This window comes from Diadema antillarum, unplaced genomic scaffold (genome assembly GCF_040938485.1).
Source record: "Diadema antillarum isolate AM-2024a unplaced genomic scaffold, OU_Dant_1.0 scf00000014, whole genome shotgun sequence".
In the NCBI taxonomy this organism is placed as follows: Eukaryota; Metazoa; Echinodermata; class Echinoidea; order Diadematoida; family Diadematidae; genus Diadema; species Diadema antillarum.
The window spans coordinates 2,982,438-3,005,107 of NW_027270903.1; the positions used below are offsets into that span (position 1 = coordinate 2,982,438).

At 41.1% G+C, this 22,670-nt stretch overlaps 1 protein-coding gene across 1 annotated transcript in view; it reads left to right on the forward strand.

The window, feature by feature from the left end:
* Positions 1-14,128, forward strand: part of LOC139722868 (PDZ domain-containing protein 8-like) — a 32,035-nt gene extending 17,907 nt beyond the window's left edge. Inside the window, exons 8-17 of the mRNA XM_071634151.1 lie at positions 2,395-2,579; positions 3,084-3,166; positions 3,867-4,521; positions 4,963-5,189; positions 6,134-6,376; positions 8,802-8,892; positions 9,807-9,901; positions 10,941-11,244; positions 13,289-13,351; positions 13,928-14,128. Coding sequence (XP_071490252.1) covers positions 2,395-2,579; positions 3,084-3,166; positions 3,867-4,521; positions 4,963-5,189; positions 6,134-6,376; positions 8,802-8,892; positions 9,807-9,901; positions 10,941-11,244; positions 13,289-13,351; positions 13,928-14,128 — 2,147 coding nt within the window. The remainder of the gene's footprint in view (positions 1-2,394; positions 2,580-3,083; positions 3,167-3,866; positions 4,522-4,962; positions 5,190-6,133; positions 6,377-8,801; positions 8,893-9,806; positions 9,902-10,940; positions 11,245-13,288; positions 13,352-13,927) is intronic.
* Positions 14,129-22,670: the final 8,542 nt, after the last annotated feature.

A 22,670-nucleotide genomic window follows, 5' to 3' on the forward strand; every position in this document is an offset into this window, starting at 1 on the left:
AGTTAGTTCATTGATGACTGTAGTTTCAAGTTTTTCATGGCAGAATCAGGGATGCCCCCCTTTGGACCCAGGGGAGGGGGTGGGGAGGGGTCCTAATGGGGCCCAAATTGTACATTTTTATCTTTTTCTTGGAAATGCAATGATGAATTTTCGCCAAACTTGGCAGGTAGCATCCCTAGGGGGACAGAATCTCAATTCCATCAAATGGGCACCATGCCCCACCTGGGGGCCCCCCAAGGAGGGCCCAACCACCCCCCCCCCCCCCCAGTAAAGAAATCTTTTTAAAAGATTTTAGATCTCTAGAGCCAGAAGTGATTGAGCTAAGGTAATACAATGAGTCAGAATATTGATGACTGTTGTTTCACCATGCTCCCCTTGGGGGACCCGAGGGGGCCTAATTTGCCCCCCTCCAACATTAAGGAATATTTACAATTCTTCTCTAGAACCAGAAGTGATAAAGCAAAGTTACTTTGAGTTTGTACATGGATGACTGTAGATCCAAGTTTGTTCATTTATAGATCCAGGGCTGCCCCCCCCCCCCCCCCCCCCCTCCTGATGCAGACCTAAATTTTCACCTTCTTGCTGAAAACAACATAATGGATTTTCACCCAAACTTGGCAAGTAGCATTCCTAGGGGGATTAGGATCTCAAAATGTTTTAATGGGCAACATGTTTTCCTTGGGGGCCCCCAGGGGTCGAAACCTCTTAGATTAGGAATCTTCATTAATATTCTTCTCTAGAATCAAAAGTGATAGGGCTGTAAATCTTCCCCCTCCCCAAACTGCATAGTCCAACATTCTATGAAGTACAGTGTACTTGGCAGGGTTTTTTTTTTTACCGATGTGATGGAATATGATCAATATGCAAATGGACACCATGCCCTCAGCTCTCAAAACTATCACCCACCACAAGTTTCCAATGTTCTCAGGTAAGAGTCTGCTAGAATGCACGGAAGGTGAACTTGCGATACTCAAGTGAGCGCGAGACCCCCGGGTCTCTTGTTTTTTTATTAATCTCTCACTAAAGTTGACACAATTGATGTTCATGAAGGTGTTGAGCCAATGAGCAGGTGGCTTTACTGCCAGTCTTCCTAAGAAGAGCCCCATCTTTGTGTGGATATGTCTTTTAATTGTTATTTACTGGTGCATATTCATTTCACGACTGCTGATGAGGCAAAAATGCTATGAAGGGTTCTAGGGCAATTACCACCCGAACAATTACCCCAGACCCTTTCCCTGACCCTAACCCTAATCCTAATCCTGAACCTTATCCTAACCCTAACCCCAATTCTAAACCAAACCTAACCCTTACCCTAATCTTTACTCTAACCTTATCACTAACCAGTATTTAACAAAAAGAAGGGGGGGGGTAATTGCCCTGATACGCTGTGAAGTATGTTAGTGATATGTAATTATCTAGTCTATGATGGGGGAGGGGCACACCATCAAACTGGAGAATCTTCATGAAGGCATAGAGATCACAATTTTTTTTTCTTTCACATGTTAGTGCTATCAGTGTTACTTTTTGATATTCCAATCTGACTTAGTTAAATTATACCATGACCATGCAAGTTTATCGGCATTTTACATATAAAATCAAATTGCCGCCCACTTATTACTAAGATTCAAATTTCCATATATTGTATCCTGCATGTAAGTCATGCTAGTATGTGGCATTCAGAACTTTGCAATTCCTGTATAACAAACATCGTCATCAGTTATGAGTAGCCTGCATCTGGAGTTTTTCTTACATTATCCAGGGTGCGATACTAGCTTTTTTCTTTGGTGGCCCATTCAGGCCACTAACATCTTTACATTTCTCATTTTGGAAACCCTAAAAAAATAAAAAAATAAAAAAATAAAAATTGATTGCCCTGAAATAAAGGGGAACAACAATTCATTTTGAATCTCAGTTGCCTGATCAGGTCACCAAAAGATGGCCTTTTTGGAAGTTTGGTGGCCTGACATAAATTTCAGTAGCCCCAAGCCACCAGGCTATCGCTAATGACAAGCCCTGCATTATCAACAAACTTTTCTTAGCCTTGTTGATGATTCACGAGAATGTACCCAGATCTAAGGCTGAGTGGGTTATTTATGTGCCATAGAAGTTAATATCAGGTAATTGCAATCTTCTGGAAGAACTTCGTCAACATTTTCTCCAGATATCTAACAATTGTGACATTGGATGTTATAATTGATTTGTGTGATAATTGGAGCATGAAGTGGTAAGATCATAGTCTGAATTTGTGTGTTCATCCTGATTTTTCTTTTATGCTGACTTCTCGTCAGTGCTTGTGTATCAGCACACATGTAATCCTTCAAGGAAATATTCATCCGGGATTTTCACAAACTCTGTCACCGTTCAGATTTCTGTTCCTCTTCTTTTCTCCTGCAGACACTCATCCTTGGACTCACAGTGACATCGAGCAGCGTTTCCACGGCGACTCCTTGGAAATAATCATCCTGAAAACCAATCCGAAGAATGTGGGCGTGACGTTCAGCCGTGGGATATACAACAAGGAAGTGGTAGTGGCAAGCATCAGCCCAGACTCGTTAGTCGCTCAGACAGAATTAAGAAAGGTAGCAGTTGCTTGAAGCAATTTCATGGTTTAGTAGTATTCTGTGTGTAAATTCTTCATCACTTCTTTATTTTTCCTTGGGGCATTTTTGTGTTGTTTTTATTTTCCTCCCCATTCATATATGTTAGGTTTATGCACTTCAACATTGTGCATATAAACAATATGCTGTCATTATCATTGCATTTTCGCAAAACAAAATTTGAGATATATCATGTATATTTTCTGTTTAATTTCTTGTCTAATTTGATGAATGAATGGCTATACGTACAGGTCCTCTCTCTCTCTCTCTCTGTCTATCTATATAACCTTTGTTTTGCAGAAAGCATGTTGTTGCTTTGTTTTTGCTTATGTAGGAGTATGAATTACAGGCAAAGTATCCTAAAACTCTAAAACAAAATGTTGTGGCCGAATTGCTAGAAGAAATACTACAGGAGAAAATGGAGCAGTATATACCTTGGGAGCTCATTATCTGTATTATGTCTTGATTGGCTTCACTTTCTCCCAGGGGGATGTTGTTCTTGATATTGATGGTGTAAAAGTGACGTCAGCCCGACAAGCCTCTAAAGTCGTCAAACAAGCAAAAGAGAAGTGAGTAACTCCTTGAGCCAAGAGTTTGACATCATAAAATATAGATGTAGATTAAGCCCAAAGTACATGTAGCTGCAACATTTTGAAAAAAAAAAACCACAAACAAACAACGAAAAAAAGAAACCATTATTTTGATTTATTGTCCCCAGAGAGGCACAATGCAGTGAGCAGGGACCATTTAGCAGAGGTTGCAGGGCGTAGAGAAAATTGCAAAGCATAAAATAACTTATCTGTATTCTTTCTTCTAAAATAATGCTAGAGCTGCACGCACAGGCATGCCTTGGTTGGTGAGGATTAGGATTTGATTGTTGCCGTTGGTGATCTTGGGGGTCATTTCAGCCAACCTACAACAGGAAGTGTCCTGTGAAGTGGTTTGAGGGAAAGTATGGTATACACAATTGTAAAGTTGAAGATATAGAGGTCAAATGCTGTGACCTATGGTCAAAGGTCAATGCATATGAGGATAGAATGTACTTTGGCTGCCTGTACATGAGTATGTACTGATGTTTTGATATAGAATTTGTCTAGATCAACCTGTACAGAGTAAGACCCCTTTTATTTTCATCATTGGGATGTAATAATCAACCACTCTGTGAAGAACTCTATTTTGATGCATGTGAAGTGTTCTGAAGATGACTTTCCCCATTTTGTTTTCTTTTTCTCCTCTTTTGGTGGCACATTCTGTCATCTCTTCATCAAGGTTTGTGATAAAAGTTCAGCGTCCTATCAATCAGATGGAGACGCTGCCTGCTTCCTCTGCAGCGTATGACCAGCCTGACCTTCGCTCTGTGCCAGACATGACCCTGGACAATGACTACGAGGACTTCATCAACGTTAAAATCATGAACGAACTCGGCATCAAGGACGACGATGCTGACGACGTTGCCCAGGGCGACCTGCCCCAGAGCGACCTACCGCAGGCCGCTGCAGCTCACAGGCTCCAGGTGCCGAGCTTGGACTCGCCGCTGTCCCAGCGCAAGAACAAGCAGCCGACGACGTCGGACGGAAGACGGCTGTCGTCCTGCCTGGACTACGAGACAGTGAGGCAGCTGTCGACGCAGCAGGACAACGAGGACCGGCTGCGCCACCTTAAGAGGGTCATCAAGGACACCATCCACCCCAGCCTCAAGGCACCCTCCAAGGAGGAAGGAGCCAGTTTGTGTCTGACACAAAAGACTGATGCCATCAAGATTGCAGACATGGACCTGGACACCATCAGTGTGTCCAGTTTCACCTCTCAGATGGAGGAGACGGATGCACCAGGTGGAGGTCCGCCCTCCTCCGGTGCCACTCCTGCTGAGGTGGGGACGGCAGTGGATGATATTCAAGAAACTTGCCTGGTGAAAAGTGCACGTGTGAGTTCTCTTTGAGATTCTTGTCAAGGCAATATGGTTTCTCCAAGTTTTCTTATCATGACAATTTAAATGATCACACACAATGCGCTTCTTGTGCACCATCTATTTGGTAAAGCTATCCCAAGATAGTGTCATGAAAGTAAAACCAAGAAAAGCAAAAGTACAAGGGGTCAATTATTCTTATTTCTTGGTATGCTTATCTACGAATACACTTTGATTTTTCTACTTGAAACAAATTATAAGGAAGTAATGAAAGATTATATTCTTGTGCTCCTTTCTTTCAAATGTAATGATTTATTCTTGCAACACTGTCATCATTTGTGGCATGTTTGTATGTTTGTTTGTTTTTTGTTTTTGTTTTTTTTTGGGGGGAGGGGAGAGGTACTGCTGTTGTACCTGTTTCTGCTTATAATATCCAAATGCTGTGGGTACTCTCTGCAGGACCCGAAGTGGGACGAGACCTTCACATTTAATGTCGGCGAATCCGACAATTTCTTGAACGTATGTGTGTGGAACCGGCTGGGCATGGCTGTCGGGGAGCGGGACATGCTGATTGGCTACACCAGCGTGTGCCTGGTTGACGTAGCTCTCCAATGCGTCAGTACACTGTCTGGAGAGCACCTGGAGCTCTTCAAACTGCAGCCTCCGGAACAGAGAGGCGGTGCTACGTGAGTAGAAGATTGATGCCAGAATACCAGGTTTTCGTTAGGTTCCTTCGGGCCCTGTTTGCCCAAAATGTAGTGCTTTGTGGGATTTGAGCCATTTTTTTTCCCTCCATATTAACATCCATCCCATTTTGTCCATGGTGGCCTGAAACATGTTTGCCACGGCTACTGGAAATATAATGTAAACCTAGCATAAACACTGAATTGAAAGTGTTAACCCCCTAGAGCACCTGAAGTACCTACAGTTTGCCTTTTTGAAAATCACTCAACAGCCTTCCACCTCTTGTAGACATGTGTATCTGTATGTGGTGATGTGGATTGTGGATACGTCAAACATGTGAGCATCTTTGCTCAATACATATCATCCATGTGTCAGCATACTTCACAGTGATAGTGTGATATTTACAGCTTTCCTCAATCAATAAAGTTTGATATTGCTAGAAGTGTTTGTGTTCTCAAGGGTTAACACCCTCTCATAGGATAAATGATATTGCATGCCACAACTCCTGCTACGGAGAGTTTAGTAAACATCATAGTCCCTGCCAACACTACACACCTTGTTGATATGTTAACCCCGTTGACTGTATAACTGCAGAAAAATGGAAGCATTGCTCGATCAAATGAATGGTATTTATAGTGTGTAGCAATATTTTGTCTACGTAGATAAGCACATCATTTTCTTGTAGAGTCCTGCATATTTTCTTTGTTTCATATTAGAAGAAAGTTGTGGATAAACTGTTGGTACATGCATGCAATACTTAAATGGATTTGTTGGACCATTTAATAAAGAAGTTCGCAGTAATGATAGGTTGCTATGATTGTACTTACGGGAGCAACGATGATACTTTGCATTTGTTCATTTGCGTACATGTTGCTGCCATGGTTACTACAATATATAAAGCTTTTCGAAACAGGCTCCTGATGATAGTCTGACTTTCATTTCACAGGAGGATCCCATCCCAGATGCACCTCTTCACCCATCCCGGATTTGACAGCAACCTCAGCTATGGAGACATCTCCCTCTTCTTCCACCACCAGCCCTTCGAAGAGCCCACCAAGCTGGCCAAGGAGGCCGGAGCGGACCGCCCCGAATTCTCTCCCTACGATGGTCAGAGCAAGCCAAAGCCAGGCGGGGAAGACAAAGGGAAAGCCGGTCCCTCCAAGAAGACCTCAAGACCAGATGATTTGGGGTTAGTAGGGGTGTGCTGGGTCTCTACCCGTTCATTAGTTGATGTAGGAGAGCAGACATGAATGTAATGTTCAGGTGTGAGTTTCTTTAATTTGTCTCCCTCTATTTCCCTCTGTCTCACACCTGAACCTTCACCGCTCTTAATGATATCTTAGTTTCCTGAATGTAATGTTTTGCAGAAAATTTTACAAAGTTTGCACTGCAAACCCTCACAAAGGTGAATGTGAGAAATGTTAGCCATGTGCACAACTCCTCTAGTTGATACTTTTTGTTCTGCCTCGTGCAACTTTATTGTAGCTTCACTACTTTTCCTTGATGTCATTTTCCTATCATCTGTATGTTTATGTGACATTTGTCCTTACTGTGTACTGTGTGCGTCCTCACTAGTACCAATAGTGAATCTTCTCACTCTCGTTTGTGTGCATTTGTGTGTGTGTGTGTGTGCGCGCAAAACCTCATCAATATAGGTATTTACAAACACAACAAATACATACAAGTGAAAATGAACCATTAACACGTTTATATTACACCAGTGATCCATGAAAATGAACCACAAGATGTTTATATAACACATGTATGATGTAGTACAGTTTGTGAATAGATTCAACTCTTCCTTTTTTACCTAAAGTCATGTATGCCTTAAACTTGGATACCCCTTTTTAAATTACTCTTTGCTATAAATTTTAGAAAAGGGATACATGCAGCAACAAAAAAAATAAGAATAAAAGGAGAGAGGAAAACAGCTATCTCTCAGTTAGTATTTGCCAAAAATGTCACACATTCTATTCATTTTAGGGTGCATCCAGCTAAGTGAATTTCATAAGCTGTCATGAAACATCACATGTAAAAACCTTAAGTGCACAAATTTTACCATCCTTTATTTATTGTTGATTCCAGATTGTTGTGATATTTGATTGCTAAAATACATAAAAATACGATCTGTCATATGGCAAGAAATATTCTTTTTATTTGCGTGTCTTATTACAGCAAAATGTTTTGAATCAGGAATCCCATATTAGGCTGTAGTCTTACCTACCAATCATTGTGGAAATGATTTCGCTGAAATAACTTCTGTTTCTTATCCACTGTTTTGTAATATCCAGTTCAGTCACTCTGTTGCATGGATATTCTCTACTTCAAAGACTTTGAAATATGTTTTGTTTACCATCTTATGATTTTTGTCTGAAATTGCACATTTTATACCTTCCTTGTGTTTATCCCTTTTAAAAATCTCTTACCCTCTCTCTCTCTCCCTCTCATATCATCTGTATTTCTGTCTGTCTGTGTGTCTGTCTCTATTCTTCTTTTTCTTTTTCTTTATGGTTGACTTGCTGTATCAGACAATGAGCAGTTTCACAGGGTATGTGGGATGAAAGGTCCTTTTGAACTCTGGCCATAGGTATTTTCCGTGTGACATTTGTGAGTGAATCATTTCCAAGATTGGCTACTAGCATGCTCCCATGCATTGTATCAGAAAAATTGCATGGCTATTGCCCTAAATGTAGCTCAACAGAATATTGTACATGTATTCATTGTAGCCAGCATCTGCAATTGGAGTGAACTTGGCATTACAACAGTCATAGTTTCTATATGTTTTCCATGTTTTCAAAGATGATATTGATGCCTATGCATTTTAATGCTCTTATGCAACCATTCTCTCACACCTACTGTATACACTGTTATTTTTGCGTACAGATATTTTCGCAAATGAGGAGGTCATAGACATTTTCGCAAGATGTTGTTTTTGCAGACTGGCGGCAACACTCATGTATAATTCACTATTACCCTAGTGAATGTAGACATTTTCGTATGTTGTCATATATGATTTGCGAATTAGCCCTCGCGAAAATAACAGCTTATACAGTATTCCTTCATTATGGATATTGTTGCCCAATTCACCTAAATTGCATTTTGAAGGGTGAATTAGCCTTGCATTTTGTTTGTGGTGTGATTTGCTCATGCACATTCTTTCTATGTTTTCTATCATCACTTCCTCTTGCCATGGCTTGTAATCTATCTCAGTTTCTCCCATCTGCTCCGTCTCTTTTTATATCTATTTTCATCTCTCTCTTTCTATCTCTTCATTCTCTTTTCTTCCGTTTTGGTTCATTCGTATTAATCTTCATGTGCTCTCTTATTATTGCATGATTTTTACAATATTAAGTATTTCGCTGTAGTACATTGAACATAAATCTGATTGCATTTTGTCTTGCCCCCTCTCCTCTTTCTTCTCCTTCTCTCTCTCTCTCTCCTTTTCCAATCTGTCCATCCCTTCTTCTCCATTGCTGTCTTCCACCCATCCTACCTTGATCCTTCCCCCCATCCTCATTGGCATCATCATGAATTTTGGCGCCTGTTTCTGTCTGCCTGGGGTCTGCCTGCCCACCTGACATGTCTTCTTGCCCACTGGGTTGCTGCCATTCCAGTCTTCATGTTCCGGCGGCTGGTCCCCACCCCCACAGGCTGGTGGGAACTCAGTTCTCAGCCCCCACCAGATGCGACTTCTGTGGCAAAAAGGTGAGGATGAGGCACTCACACCTCAACAATGACACGGAACAGTAAAATATCGCATTTGTATAAAGTCTTTTATATGAAAATCATCAATGTGATTGATAGATTGATTTGTGAAATGAGTGAACCAAGAGCAGAAATTTTCGAACTAGTAATGGTAACTTTGTAATGATTCGGCATTGGTACGGGGTGCTCTAAACCCACTGTAACCTGCCTGGTCAGTGGAAGAAATAATGTTTGTGATGCCCTGTTGTGTAATCACTTCATCAATCACATTTTCTTCCCCCACCCCCATATCAACCACTGAAAGCTTTTTCCAACTTGTACATCAGTTTGGTTCTTGATTTTTAGCACAGCATGCACACTACATGTTTTAATGCTGTAATAATATTTTCTTAATCATCAGTATTGATATGCATGTAAGATTGAAATACAAACTGTGAACAGGATGTTGTGGAGAGCAAAAAGTTATTAAAACATATTTTTCGACCGTTCCATGTCTTTCAATGATTTTTTTAGCATAAAATACTTTTCTTTTCTAGATTGCAATAAGTTAGTTGTTGCAACCATGCCTCCAGCTGTCTGCCACCCTCCCCCCCCCCCCCCCCTCGCAAGCTACTATGATATGTGGAATATGGCTAGATTTGTGTCAGTATTCAGCAAACTAATTTTCTGGTCCTCTCTTACCCTTTCTCTTTTTTCTCTGTGTCTCTGAGCACAGTTACCCTCAAGTTTACTTTTACCTTTTCTGGGAATGTTGACTAAATATTCACCTAAGGTGTCTTAGAGTGACATGTCTTCAGACATGATCAAGTCATTTGGTCTTGTATCACTCCATGCATCATAATCATCATCAGTCCCTTGAAAATGAAAGAAAAAACAAATGCCCTTTGCCTTGTCTGTATGTTTCACTCTTCCAGGTGTGGACAAAGTATGCTCTTCAATGTAACTTGTGCAGACTGATATGCCACAAAAAGTGTTCTGAAAAAACCCAGGCCAGCATTCCATGTGACAGGTAACCAAAAGCTGTCTTTAATGGACAGTCTCCGTTACCCAACCCCCCCTCACTTTTTCCCCCTCTGTACAACAGATTTGACTTTACATTATCATGTTCAGTTACTGTTGCCAAGCAGGAGATTGCGGGCGTGAATTCAATTCATGCAGTCATTAAGACTTGGAAGTTTTCTTTAAGGCTTATGTCATTTACCTCAAATCTTTGACAATGATTTCCTTGTAATGCTTAAGCCAGGATTGTAGGTAAGCACAGGAAGAATGAGCAGTAAGACGCAGTCTGCTGTCTGTCCACTGTGGCTTGTGGTCTTTCATTATGATCTTCAACCAGTCAAGCTGTTTCACACATTTTGTAATCAGAGGAAAGATGGGTTTATGTTTGTTTTGTTGTTGTTGTTGTTGTTGTTGTTGTTGTTGTTGTTGTTGTTGTTGTTGTTGTTGTTGTTGTTGTTGTTGTTGTTGTTGTTGTTGTTGTTGTTGTTGAGTAGTGGCCAGAGTGGCCTGCTAATTTGTGATGAGTCATTTTATGAATTCACCATACCACATTAAATACCAAAGAATGAACCAAAAGAGCCAAGGTATTAAGTACTATACTGTGTGGGGTTTTTTTGTCATCAGTTTGTGATGCTCTGGAGTAAAGTATACTTTCTGTCAGAGAAACAGGATTTGTAGTCAAAAGGGGCCTGAGCATTTGATCCTAGCAGAATCTTCATCAGGGGCAAAATGATCAGAAACAGAATTTGCTATGTTGACCTTCACATGGACGTCTTTGTTGACTATCAATTACTTATGCTTGCTTGATGCTTGCCAAAAAGCATGGTTGTAGGGGACTGTGAATGTAATTTCCTGTTGCAAGTCTGCGGTGTGCATTGCTTGCTGGAATGCAGAAAGGAGGCGTAATGATAATCCTCAATGCCTTGATACATAGCATGCCCTGATGTTGTGAGAAGTGGGTTCAGCAGGTGACAATGATGAAAAATGCACATCTGCTTTTCTTTTAATTGTGAAAGTGAAATCACTTTCTGTTGCTCAACATTTTCTAGAAACAAGGCTTTTCGCCGCCAGGATCAGGCCTCACCTGTCAAGGACGCAGCTGCTACCAACCAAGGCCTTTCATCCGTCGCCGGGCGTCGGCCCACCCCGCATCCGTCACCAAACCCCTCCCCAGTGCCGTCGCCACACGAGTCGGAGGCCTCGTCGGAGGACGAGAAGGAGAATGAGGAGGAGAACGTGGAGATGATGGTGAGGCGGCTGAGCAAGCTGAAGCGGAGACTGAGGCAGCTGAACGCCGCTGAGGGCAGCAGAGTCGACGACACCGATGCAATGGTCATGACTGCCGTTAGAGAGGTCCGTTCCACATCCCAGTGTACTCACACTCACACTGCATAATACTCGTATGCGTCATGTGGAGAAACCCATCGAAACACAAACTAAATTTACCAAGCAGATAGTTACACAAAAATCACATTCTTAGCTTTGCGAACTTTAGTACAGTTTTAGGGGGCCAATACGATTGTGCTAGAAAAGGGGAAAAATTTAAATTACCGAGAACTCAAATAAAATTCATGTCAAAACAGAGGTAAAGTAAATAATAATTGCCTGAAAATTGTACAGTGCATCTTTCCGTAACATCTACATTTATCTTAACAAACTGCTATTTATCATATCTATTCTTTATTATGCTAGGCCTACTTTTAGATCATATACCACAATATTTTCATAATCGCATCACTTGAAAAAAAAGTATGCAGTGCTTCTGTTCTCAGGGGAGAATTAATAAAACAAATTTCTTGAAAAGAAAAAAGTTAGAAAAGCACTATGCAGGAGATTGATGTTTGGATAGTGGAACGTGATTAATGCCAATAATATAACTGTCAACACCTAAGCAGGTGCGCCACGACTATTAAGAAATCTAAACGCACAGCATGACTATCACGATCGCAAATCAGAACACAGTGGTTAAAGATAATAAAAAGTTTTGGTACCTCAAAAGCTTCCCTGAATTTCCTTGTCTTGGTTTGTGTTTCAAGTTAAAGTACGTTGTCTGTGAGAATTACTCGCCCCAAAGTGCTCTCATGTCTTAGTAATCATGCAATAATGGTTTCGTACCAGAGCCAACGCTGTACAGCGTCGATAAATATTGTACGAAACCACTGACTGCGACCAGCAGCGTGCAGCCCATTGTACGCATAGCTAACTGCGACCAGCAGCCCCATACGCATAGCGTAATGGGGCTTCGCATTGTAGCATTCAGGATCATGACAGAATTAGTATCGCGGGTAAATGTCAACTTAAAATCCAAAAATTTCTTCGATTTGAAGACTTACCAGTTAAGTTGAAGTATTGAAAACAGGCTTCGAACAACGTTTGGTTCTGCCAATAGTCCCTTTCTGTTCGAATTGATGACTGAATGTGACTCGGTCGAGAGGACCTTGGGAGAGCTACATACACTGGATACCATGGCCAGCGCATGCGCACACAAACATCTTATCCGTTCATGGATTTGAAATTTGTGTGCATGTGATGTGTTCGCATGCACTGGCTGTAGTATTCAGTGTACTGTATGTAGCTCTCCTAAGGTCCTGTCGACCGAGTCACATTCAGTCATCAATTCGAACAGAAAGGGACTATAGGCAGAACCAAACGTTGCCCGAAGCCTGTTTTCAATACTTCAACTTAATTGGTAAGTCTTCAAATTGAAGAATTTATGGGATTTTAAGTTGACATTTACCCTGCGATACTAAATCTGTCATGATCCTGAATGCTACAATGCGAAGCCCGATTACGCTATGCGTATGGGACTGCTGGTCGCTATGCGTATATGGGGCTGCTGGTCGCAGTTAATTGCATGATTACTAAGACATGAGAGCACTTTGGGGCGAGTAAGTCTCACAGTGTTAGTTATATGAAAGGTACTTTAACCTGAAACACAAACTAAGCCAAGGAAATTCAAGGACACTTTTGAGGTACCAAAACTTTTTATTATCTTTAAAGAAAAGAAGATGCTGGGGCAGAGCGTAGCGCTATCGTAAGCACTCCATTGGCACGGGTGCTATGTGAGTTTTAACACACAGAAACTCCATAGGAACAATTGGAACTTTCATTTTGCCCCCGAGATAAGCGATATTCGGCTAATCCGATGTCGAGGTAAGCAAGGTTTACTGTACTGAGTAAGGGTGGCCAAACAGTGACAGATAAGAGGATGACCCAATGAACTCGATAATTGCATGGGAGTAGAATTAGTGTATTGCCACTCCTAATTGTTACATTTGATTAAAATCAAGAATAAAAGAAAAAGAGCCAAAGAAAACATTGCTGGTGCATGTTACCCTGTGCAGAGTCTAATTTTACTTGTTTGTTTCTTCTATTTGTGATTTTTCTTGGCTGCTAGATGGGCCGTGAGCTTTTTGTCGAGATGCCTGTTGATGTTAGAAAGCAGAAACTGGAAGCTATGGTGAGTTCTAGATTTTTCTTTCCATTATCTTATTTCTCATTTGTATAATTGTATAAAATTCATACTTTGAGGTTAACCAGGATGATTACAAATGGATAAAGACTGGCATGTTTAAGCTACAATAGGAAGTTACTGTGGGTTTTGCATGTCCTTTTTTTTTCTCCTTGCAGATGTTGATAGGAAAAAATGTGAAATGATTCATGTGTTTTTATGCTTCCATGACGATGTGTCACCTTTTGGTGAAGTGAGAAAAAATGCTCAGATAAAAATTGAAAACGTGTGTGCTTCACATTGGTCAAATATTGCCAAGTTAAAGTGTTTTGTTTTGTAAGGTTTCTTTTATTACTTGCGATTGATTCAACTAATGCTTGAGTTGCAACTGAATAATAAATTGCCCTGCATTGACGTAGATAAGCACTGAATTGATCAGTGTTGCAGAGCAATTTGTTAATCAGTTGCAATAAAAACAACCCGACGGAAGAATTTCATGAATGGAATAATGCTTGAGTTGCCTGTAAGATGATGAGCATGGACATGACCATGAAATGTTGCTTGCTCTCATCATTCTCCGTTCAGATCGGCAAGCTGCAGACAGAGATCGACGACGAGGCTGACCGCCAGCTCAGGCTGGCCAAGGAAGTCCAGCAGTCGCGCCGCCGCAAGCAGAAGCAGGCCCTGGAGGACGCGCTGGCGCACAGCGAGGAGCGCATGCAGACACTGGCTAATCTCATGCTACACTACTGTGCAGGAATACAGCACTGCAACGAGACGCTGTGAAGTGAGCAAAACAAGGGTGGAGCATATTCTCATAGTGCTTGTACGTCACTTCCGGTAGCTGGGGTGAAAACAAACAGCTGTATGCACGTGGAGCTTGAGCGTGAATGCAGTGCACACTAGCAGTGTACAAATCTACATGGTGATAAAGATGAATCAGTACGGTGTTCGGGAACTTTGACTGTCGGCGTTCAGAATCCGTGTTCTATCATTCTTTTCCATAATTTGTCAGTAAAATTTCTTGTGGCTATCAGAAATGTGAAGATGGACCATGTCTGATGGTTTCACATAATATTGAAACCAATTACACAAGAAAAGTACATAATTTGGTCTGAAAAGTATGCAGATTGTGTGTGTGTTTTCACTCTAGCCGCCACTGCTCTCCTTGACCCTGGGTCACATGACTGCCCAGATGTCCCCGCCATGAGAACAGAGAGAAATAGAGAGGGAGAGGGAGTTAGCGAGAGAGAAAATGAACAGAAGACAGAGATTTTTTTTAATGTGATATTTCCACTGAACCAAGTGCCAGAGTTCTGTGGGATTTTGCATTTTCTCTTGCCCACTGGGGCTAGTGTGCAGAATGTCTACTAGCCCAGTGACCAATTGCACCAGTCCATATACTTGGAATTGGCCATGCATTACCAGACTTGATAAGCCAGTGATTGCTTTATACTCTATGTTTATGAGCTCGTATCTGTCTTTTTATATGTGAAATGAAATATTTGGATGCAAGTTACTCAGTATGGCGCTGCCCATGATTTCTTTTCTTTCTTTTCTTTTTTTTTCATTTTAACTATATGATACACCGATGACATCCTTTTTTTTGGGGGGGGGGGGGAGAGGGTTGAATACAAACCTTCCTTTTTCTCCCACAAGCTAGATTGATGAAGTCCTATTGCACTAAAGTATTTATACTTACAAAGGATCTAGGGCAAATACCCCCGGGCAATTACCCCAGACTCTTCCCCTGACCCTAACCCTAACCCTAACCCTAATCCTAATCCTAATCCTAATCCTGAACCTAACCCTAACCCAAACTCTAACCCTAAACCAAACCCTAACCCTAATCTTTACTCTAACCTCATCACTAACCAGTATTTAGCCATGGGGGGGGGGGGTAATTGTCCTCAGGGGATGATTGCCCTGATACACTTTCTGGAGTAGCCGATCAGTTCACTTTGATAGCCTCATGCAGTAAAGTGCATGAAGATGATTGCTTGTTAGCTCACCTGAGCCAAAGGCTCAAGTGAGCTATTGCGATCGCCCTTCGTCCGGCGTCCGTCGTGCGTCGTGCGTCGTGCGTCGTGCGTCGTCCGTCGTCCGTCGTCCGTCGTCCGTCGTGCGTCGTCCGTCGTGCGTCGTGCGTAAACTTTTTACATTTTCATCTTCTTCTTGAAAACCCCATGACCGATTTCCATCAAACTTGGCAGGTAGCATCCCTAGGGGGTTAGGAACTCAATTTGTTAAAATGGGCACCATGCCCCACCCAGGGGGCCCCCAGGGGGGCCCAAACCCCCCAAAATTAAGGAATCTGTAAAAATCTTCTTCTCTAGAACCAGAAGTGATAGAGCGAAGTTAATACTATGAGTTAGTACATTGATGACTGTAGTTTCAAGTTTGTTCATGGCAGAATCAGGGGTGCCCCCCTTGGGACCCAGGGGAGGGGGGTGGGGAAGGGTTCTAATGGGGCCTAAATTGTACATTTTCATCTTCTTCTTGAGAACTCCATGACCCATTTTCACCAAACTTGGCAGGTAGCATCCCTAGGGGGTTAGGAACTCCATTTGTTAAAATGGGCACCATGACCCACCCAGGGGGCCCCCAGGGGGCCCAAACCCCCCAAAATTAAGGAATCCGCAGAAACCTTCTTCTCTAGAACCAGAAGTGATAGAGCTAGGTTAATACTATGAGTTAGCACATTGATGACTGTAGTTTCAAGTTTGTTCATGGCAGAATCAGGGGTGCCCCCCTTGGGACCCGGGGGGGGGGGGGGGGGGGGGGGGGTGAGGAGGGGTCCTAATGGGGCCTAAATTGTACATTTTTATCTTCTTCTTGAGAACCCCATGACCCATTTTCACCAAACTTGGCAGGTAGCATTCCTAGGGGGTTAGGATCTCAATTTCTTAAAATGGGCACCATGCCCCGCCTAGGGGGCCCCCAGGGGGCCCAAACCCCCCAAATGAAGGAATCTTTAAAAATCTTCTCTAGAATCAGAAGTTATAGAGCTGAGATAATACTATGAGTGAGTACATTAATGACTGTAGTTTCAAGTTTGTTCATAGGAGATCCAGGGGTGCCCCTCTTGGGGGTAGGGGGGAGGGGGGTGGTTGGAAGGGTCCAAATGGGGGCCTGAATTGTACATTTTCATCTTCTTCCTGAAAACCTCATGATGGATTTTTGTCAAACTTGGCAGGTAGCATCCCTAGGTGGTCAGGATCTCAATTTATCAAACTGGGCACCATGCCCCACCCAGAGGGCCCCAGGGGGCCCCAATTCCCCCAAATTAAGGAATCTTGAAAAAATTGGGCCCTTATTGTACATTTTCATCTTCCACTTGAGAATGCCTCGTCAAATTTTGGTAGAGCTGTGAATAATTTAGATTAGTGACTGCGTGAAAGGTGAACTTGCGATACTCAGGTGAGCGCTAGACCCGCGGGTCTCTTGTTGCAGTAAGAAGTCTTCTTTTAATTATCACCTCCTCTCTAACAGTACCATAAGTGTCACATGTACCTGGTGATGAAGCCAAGTTTGTGAAAAGGTGATGATCATGGTGTACTCCGTGTACTACGCAACTCGTTTCTAAACTCAAAGGATTTCACGTATACCATCATTGGATTAATCAACGTGACGTTTGGAGTCCCCACCACAAACTGCAATTACAAGTGTATGAACCCACTTCTTAAAGTCTGTATATGCCCATCAAGTGGGTTGGACATCAAAGATGTTTATTGAGGTTTTAACACAAGTCTTGAAATGAAATTCAATATGAGGCATCCCATGTGAATGAAAACTTCATACTTTATTTGTTTCAGACAGTTTAATGTAGTCCAGCTGCGCAGCTGACCTTTTTATTTCCTTGCTTCATGCTGGAATTATCCCTGCAGTAGCTCACTTATCTTTTGGTGAGGGTATGATATGCATGTTGGTGGCATTTGACATTCTTGTAAGGAGTTTTGCACGAAAATCAACGACTTCCTGTCTCTTTTCACAGTATCATACATTGTAAGCATTTTGCTCCACTCTTGGGGAGATTGCTGGTTATTAATGTAAATTTTGACCAAAGAAAGATTTGGATCTACGTGCTGTGTGTGTAGAACCTGTCTTTTTGCAGCCCACAATACTTACACATAGCTTTTATTCCTCCTCTTGTTTGCAAACTACATGTAAGCAAACGCTAAAGACAAATATGACCAAGGAAATGCGTGAAGAACTCACTAAAACGAACATTTATGTAACAAGATACTGCAAATTACAATGAAATTTCCATGCTTTCAATCTTTTTTTTTTCAAATAAGTGTTTTATGCTTCTCTTTTTAGATCCATGACAATAAGCTAATAGCTATGATGGGTTTAATCTTGTAACTTCAAAATGAAGATTAACATAGTTTATTAACTCATTATGGCGAGACCAAAAAAAAAAAAAAAATTAATTGCCAACTCAACCGTAATAAAGTTCAAGAGCCCTCATGCTATTTAAAGAACATCTCCCCCATATACCCGCATTGCTAGTATTGGTGCCATATACAACACAATGCTCATGCCAACTTATGTATAACACACTGAATTTTCATGATATGTAGTTCTGCTTTAACACCATGCATCTCGTATAATGTCTATGGGGCTTCCAGATCTCCAAGGAGACAGGTTAGCATGGGCTCATAAAACACTGTCATTGCAAGCGAGGTCGTATATCTGACAGAGTTATAAAGTCAACAAGACAGTTGTAGATTGTGATATTACAGTTTTGCTTTCCACACGCTGTGAAGCTGGAATGTAAGCTGTCCCTATAGATGCCTGATAACATCACCAAACAGTGGTTTCATAATCGTGTCATATTCAAATTCTAGGTTTTCCAATGGTTTGAAATTGTCTCAATTTTTTCCGAAGGGCTCAAGATTCATCTTCCACCATTTCGAATTTGCTTCCAATATATCTAAGGGTCTACCAAAAAACCTGGCTGACATGATTTGCCAGGATGAGTTGCTATGGAGTATTTTGAGATCAAACATGTAAAACAATTTTGATCAGCATACATGACTTTTAGTCCAGAAGAGCCCTCCCTGTTCAGTAGTGGCCAGTGTTAATCTATTGTAACTCGATACTCCATGTGTATTTTTTTTTTTCCACGTAACCCAACCGCATGAAAACTTGCCATGATCCCCTCGTTTACCATTGTAGCAAGTGATACTGTAAAACATGATATGTTTGTGGCATGAAATTTTCGCGAATAGGAGCCAGTGGCCTTTTTCGCGGCGTGAAATTTTCGCGAAATTGCAGCTGGCATTCAGTACATATAGTGTAGACAAGGACTTTCGTGTGCATTTTAATTTCACGAATCTTGGCTCTCACGAAATTAAAATGCACGCAAACATTCCTGGTTTTACAGTGGTTAAGACAGCTGTATAGGTGTTGCTAAAACACAAAAGACACTGCACAGTGTAGTCCCAAGCATCATCATCATCATCATCGTCGTCATCAATGTTGCCGTTCATCATCATTGTTGTCATTGTATGTTTAGTGGGCATCAGTATTGTAACTATTATAGCAACCTCTGGGAAAAGAGAGAGAGAGAGATTTGCTATGCTGTAATAGCTGCAATTATTGTTTTCAGTGTAACAACTACAGGTGTAGTGTATTATACTGTGGTATTTGTACATGCAAGAGGTCTTCTTTGTGTGTCTGCTTTGGTTTACAGTTTAATGACCTAAATATATTACAGAGTTCTCTTTTATTTGTGGATGAAAGGCATTCCAAATGTCCCGAAGTCTTGTGTATAGTTTCTACTGCTGCATGACATCTACAATTGCTGCGATGTGGTGCGTAAGTTATTGTTTTTTGTTTGATAGATGGGGGTCATGGAATTGTTGATATAATCATCCAGAAATATGGCTTATTACACATTCATATGCAACAGCTCAAGTTGCAACATCGAAGTTCCTACATCGATATGTTGTGAAAATGTAATACAAATGTATGATTTTATTGAGCGTGTAGTACAATGTATGTTGTATCGAGATGTCCAAGCTGAAATCACACCAAATTACATACTCTTAGGAAAGCCTGACCATGTTTTCTTCTTTTTTTTTTTGTCCTTTGTTCTTTTCCCAAATTCTATGCAGGTTTTGAGCTTTCAAAACATGATACAGAAAAAAAAAACATGAGTGGTGGTTTTGTGGTATATGCAAATTTAATGTAAGCAGTCTTCAAAGGCATATATATATATATATATATATATATATATATATATATATATTTATGTTTGTCATGTTGATTGTGAAATCATGGCTTAGAATCACTGCAAGCATGGATGTGAAGACCTGTGAATAAAATGTTTCAGAGGATATTTCAATAAGTCATGCTTATTACTGAAGAATTAGATGTTGCTCCGTCAAAGAGCCAACAGTGTGGATTTTTTTCCCTCAAAATTATCTTGACATTCCCTTTGAAGAGTACAAGTTACTTTTCACAAAACTTAACGAAGATTCCTGTCAAAGCCAGTACCTGGTCATTTTCCTACATAGTGTGACATACTGTAAAGAGTCCAGGAAATATTTATGAGGAGTATATAAGTTTATTTATTGTAATTGTGAATACAAGTAGAATCTTTATGTGAAAAAGAAAATACCTTCTTGAAGTTGAACTTTTTTTTGGTCAAAGTTGTCTGTGATATGCATTTGTGTATATTTCTTTTATTAATGATTACATATTCCATGTTTTGGAGATTGTGTGTCTGTCTGTGTGTTTAAAAAAAAGAATGTACTTGGCGCACAGGAATTTCCTGGCTTGTATACAGTGTGTGAGGAAGACATCTTGAGTACTGCGGATTAAATTATTCATATCAAATGCCAGTAATATGTTTGTAAAGGATACTTCTAAAGGCACATGGCAGTGGGTTTTTTTTTTATGTTTTGTAATAATTATACTGTATGTTGTCCATGCAACAGTTACACAAAGATGACTTTCATTCAACTTATCTAGGGCTTGCAAATTGAAATTTGGAGATATTGCCATGGCCTGGCTGCAGCCTCCTTGTATATTTGTGCTTAGAAAAATTGTATTAAATGCATTACAAATGTAATGTATTGTTATTATTATTATTTGTTTATTATCATATGTAAGAAGTGATTACAAAAATGTAAGGAAAAAAATACAACTCACAAATGGAGTTCTTCCCATAGAACATCAACTCAAAACATGTGAATTGAAAGATATATGTGTGTTCAAGTCACTATGTCATCCATTTGACTCGATGGTGTGTAAGATTTTAATTGAGCAGTAGCACAGTCTTAAGTATACTAATTATCTGTACAGAGTACTAAAGTGATGATGTCACAGTCTTTTGTTATAGCTTGGGATGGAACCAGGTGCAAACATGGTTAGCAACAAAAGTGTTCACACATTTTCAGGCCAGGTGAGGTTGTTTAGAACCAGTCTCCATGGCGATAAATGACTATGACATCACACTTTGGTGCTGTGTTGCACAAGGTAGTACAGAGTAGCATTCTAGAATGCATTCAGTTTTTCGACAGATAGCAGTCTGACATCTACATCAATGAAAGTGTGTACACATCACAAGTTATCCTGTTTTCAGCTGATATCATGACATGCTGTGTTCCAATCAAGAGTTAGTACACCAAAGTATTCCTGTTAGCAAGTTTACAAGTATTAGTATCTTGAATGGCAAGTTCTTGAAGGAGTTTATATCTGCCGAATAGCCACAGACTGTAAGGTGCCATTTCAGACTGATGAACTCTTAACTCGTTGCATGAGGAAACAAGCTGAGTCCTGTACACAAAGTGTGTGGAGATTTCAGATTGTTGTATGGAGTGGGTTAACGGATGTGTCCAGATGGTTTGTACAATGTAATATTAATTCATATTTGTGTATGATACAGATGACACTTGGAGAAGGAACGTTTGACTTCCTACATACTAATATTCATATTGCGCATGAGCAATGAATCAGGTATCATCATTAACTGGTCTGTTCATGGTGTATTCAAATTCATGGACAATTTGACCAAGAACCCACAAAATGCATTGCATTTTTATACTTTGAATACACTGATGTAGATTATCATTCATCCAGTCGAAGTGTAACTCCAAAATTATGATAAATCACAAAACTGGAAAGAAAACTTACGTCGTGCGACATTTCGCCGATTAATAATCAGGTTTTTTTGGCGTCCTTCCAGTGGGAGAATGGTCCTTTGATGACCTTCTATGCAAAACGTTGCACAACTTAGGTTCCCTTTCCAGTTTTGTGATTTATGATAATTTTGGAGTTACTTTGAATACTGTTTTGCTAGCATTGGTTCTTGCCATGTCAGGCAGGTCTCAGACAGGCCTTCTAGTTGCTAGGAACAACTGTTGTCAAAAGGTATGCTTGAATTTTGAATACGTTAAGTTGACCAGGCTTTTGACAGCTAGTTATGTGGATCTGGAATGTACTACTTGAAAGCCATGTTCAGACGTATTTCTAGTCGGATTAAAAATTTATGGCACGGAAATTAAAATTCAAAGTAATGCATATCTTAGCACGACCCTTGTGTCCACACAACGGTCGTGGGAAGAAACTCCGACCAATTTATGTGCGAGGGTCGGTGTGTCTTCCGGAAGTGGTAGCGCCGCGCTCGTCGACCATGCGATTGTTTTTTACCATCAGTGGCATTTGTCTTCTCAATTCTTGTTGACGGAAATTTCTGCATGAGCGCTAGCTTCTTCGTCGCGATCGACTAAGTTAGAATTGCACTACACGCGCACGTGTAGTCGCAAAATGTCAACATTGCGATTTGACCCAGGAAGTTTTACCTAGGTCGTAAGGCATGTAATTTCATAGATGCTCGGAGGGCTTGTCCGCACGGGCAATTTACTCCGACCGGCTAGTCGTGGTAGCGAGATACTCCTGAGAAAACTCAGGAGTATCTCGTTCGGAGGAAGAGGTCGTGGTAAGTTCCTCCGATCGGAGGAAGTTACCACGACCTTGTTCAGACGGGCACTACTCCGACCTATCCTCCGAAGTTACTCTGACCAAGCTTCCTCCCACCCTTCCTCCGAAGTTACTCCGACCAAAACTGCCTCCGTCTGAACACAGCTGAAGTCATTCTGGTCAGACCTAACTTGATGACTTCATACAGCACCTGTGAGCTCATGACCCAGATAGACCTCCTTCCAAAATGCACGCCACCAATGAGAATATCGTGTTAGTGCATTCAATCAGCAGTCTAGACTGCATGTGCATAATGTCCATTTGTAGCAATTGCAGACAGTGTCGTGAAATCTTGCTTGGTGTGGTTATCCATATCTGTTACAAGCTAATACATGTA